Source organism: Tiliqua scincoides, chromosome 1 (genome assembly GCF_035046505.1).
Source record: "Tiliqua scincoides isolate rTilSci1 chromosome 1, rTilSci1.hap2, whole genome shotgun sequence".
In the NCBI taxonomy this organism is placed as follows: domain Eukaryota; kingdom Metazoa; phylum Chordata; class Lepidosauria; order Squamata; family Scincidae; genus Tiliqua; species Tiliqua scincoides.
Window position 1 is genome coordinate 64801536 of NC_089821.1, and position 2928 is coordinate 64804463.

Here is a 2928-nt window from a genome sequence, read left to right on the forward strand (position 1 = left end):
CTCCTGCTTTCGGAGCAATCTCCCTGAGAATATATGCCCCCTCCTGCATCCGGCTTTCTCACTCACCCTTGGATGTGCTTTTATTGCTTAGATTTAGTACAAATCTAGCCCTAGAGTCCCAACACAAATGAACCTGTCGCTGTTAAAGACAGGAAAAGTCTTGTGGCTGCCACCCTTCTACCCAAGATCCACACAAGTCTGCAGCAGCCCAGATCATACCAGCTTTTGCGTCTGTGCCCTTTTAAGGGAATAGAAAGTCCATGAAAGCAGCAGGAAAGTGCACAAGGCTCCTTTCCCACCATAGAAAGAGTGGAGGCAAAGCTCTTTCCAGGACGGATAGCTCTCTGCACAAACAAGGATTTCACATGAGCTTCTTTTCAAACCCGACAGCTAGAAGGAGCAGCCCAGGGGAGGTTTCTCTCCAAGTCTAGTTTCTAGAAGTAGGATAAAAATTCCCAAGATGAAAGGAAATTTTACTTTCATGCTCTCAACCCTGCAGCCCTCCAGGGCTCAGAGTTCAAGGGGGGAAATAAAACAAACAAGATGGCTTTATCCTGTCTTGTTTTTGAGTCTCACTGTCGCATGCCAGACAACCAGGATGGGGATCATCACCCACAGTTACCAGACTGTCACAGCATCATATTAAAGTCAGTCTGATACTCTGCTTTCACCATGATGTGACCATTATCCATGCCTTGGATCAGGAACAAAAAACTATCATACAAAGACTTGGTACAATGGAATTCTCCCTTGAGAACAATTTGCCCCCAACTCCCACCCCATCCTGAGGATTGCTTGCAAGTCAGAAAGATTACCCAGAGTTCATTACAGACATATACCAATCCTCTTTGCTGGGACTATCCATGATTCCAGTCAGAAAAGAGACAGCCAGCTTTCTGGTGAGTAATTGTCCTGGGTCCTTTACGAAGGGTTGACAGTTGTCATGGTCAACAGTTGCCCATAATCCTGTCTCCATGATGATGGTTCTGGAGGCCAGGGACAGTATATGCCCACCTTCCAGTTCTCTGTAGATCAGTAGATTCATCAGTCTTCCAGTATTCACCAGATATTTTGATCAGCAGTCACACTGATGTTGTACCCATTTCATGTCTCTTCTGGAGAACATTCCACGGCAGAGTAACTGCCCTCGCCATCATCCAAAACATCATCATTTTTCATATTGACCTGCAAAACTTCAGATTCATTCTCCTCCTGCTCTTCCTCTTCTTGTTCCCGAAGGTTTTGGAGACGTTCCTGCCGAGCCTCCAAAAACTCCTGGGCCCCCTCACCCACCACGAGGACTGTGTCAGCTACACTGGGTGGTGCTTCTACTGGGTTGTGATCATAGGAGAAGAGTCGAAGCCTCCGCAGATGACTCAAGTCAGGGAATTCAGTAAGCCTGTTGCGGTCAAGGTCGAGGATGTGCAGCTGGGTCATGCGAAGCAGAGGCTTTGGGAACTCCTCAAAGCGGTTTCCATACAGCCAGAGCCCCCGGAGTCCCCTCATGCGTGGCAGACTGTTTGGCAGCGTTCGTAGGCGATTGTCGCCCATCTGCAGGGACTGCAGCCCAGGCATTTGGAGCAGGACGCGAGGGAAGTGGTATAAGTAGTTGCTCTCGATCCACAGACAGCGGAGGGTCTTGAGCTGGGAGAACTCCGCAGGGAGCCCAAAGAGGCGGTTGCTGCCCAGATAGAGGCGGGTGAGGTGGGGTAGGCGGCACAGAGCCTCAGGCACTTCCTCCAGTTTGTTGAAGTCCAGGGCCAGGATGCGCAGCTCCTGGAGGCCCTCTATCTCTTCCGGCAGCTCCTTGATCCCAGTGCCGCTGATGTAAAGCTTCTGCAGGGTGCCCAGGGCACACACGGGTCCTGGGAGGGTCTTCAAGTGCCGCCCAGAGAGCTCCAGCATCTGATCCCCACCGCTCAGTTGCTCTTCCACAGCCGACGGCAGCCGCTCCTCCCTGCCTGAGGACCCACCACTGCCCATCCTCATAGCCAAGGGAGGCTGCTGGCAGGACAAATGCCACCACCTCGGCCCGGGGGGCTCCAGGGAGACATGGCAACAACCACCTAGGCCCCTGCCCACCAGACTGGCCTCCTGGGGTGCGGACCGGGGCTCCCTGGACGACTCCCCCTGCCAGGGCTGGAACTCAGGCTGCCTCCTCCTGTTCGCCCCTCAAACAGCTTCCCTGCAACGGGAAGAAGCCGGGCGCCCTCGGGCAGACCCCCGAGGTCGCCCACTGGAGCCCTGGGGCGGAAGAGAAGAGCTGCTGCCCAGCCCAGCCCTTCTCCTCAGGGCGCTTCGCTCCTGTCCACGGCAGGACTCGCTCCCTCGGGCCGCCCAGGCGCGGTCTTGGGGTCTTCGGCTCCTGTCCTGGCAGGGGCTGCGCCCAGGCTCCCGGCTTCTCGCACCAGGGCTGCCCGCGAGGTCTGAGCTCGGCTCCCACACACGCACCGGGCGCCTAGCGACTCGTCTCCATGGAAACCCCCACGCGGCATCGTCAGCCTATGGGCGAGCCGAACGCCCGGAGAGGGGCGGGGCTACGCGGGGTTCCGCCTGCCTGCCTCCCTCCCTCCCACCGGGACACACCCCCTTCTCGGGAGTGGAGGAGCCTCGATATAGCCCGCTTAAGAGATGCGGCCCCTCCCCCCGCTCTGCTACCCTCGGATAAGAAGAGGCGCGCGCACTCTCTTGCACAGGTCAAACAGGCCTCGCGCCTTCACACCTACAGGGCAGGTGGAACCGGGGCGGGGCTCGTTCCGCTGTGCCAGGCGCAGGAGCCCAGAAGGGGAGCAGGGGACGGGCGGCTGCAGGTCAAGCACCAGCAAAGAACCCAGCCTGAGGGCTTTGCGGTGGCAGCACTGACGCAGGCGCCCCTGTGCCTGTCCAGGCTGGAGCCTTCCTGGCCCCGGGGAAGCAGCCAGACCCAGG

General features: G+C 57.1%; 1 protein-coding gene across 1 annotated transcript; it reads right to left on the reverse strand.

Moving 5' to 3' along the window:
* Positions 1 to 1104: 1104 nt before the first annotated feature.
* Positions 1105 to 1989, reverse strand: LRRC10B (leucine rich repeat containing 10B). The gene has a single exon (XM_066611870.1). The coding sequence runs from the start codon at positions 1987 to 1989 to the stop codon at positions 1105 to 1107; it is 885 nt and encodes a 294-aa protein (XP_066467967.1).
* Positions 1990 to 2928: the final 939 nt, after the last annotated feature.

Coding starts and splice junctions, on each gene's coding strand:
- LRRC10B (XM_066611870.1), bottom strand. CDS start 1,989: ATGAGGATGGGCAGTGGTGGGTCCTCAGGCAGGGAGGAGCGGCTGCCG.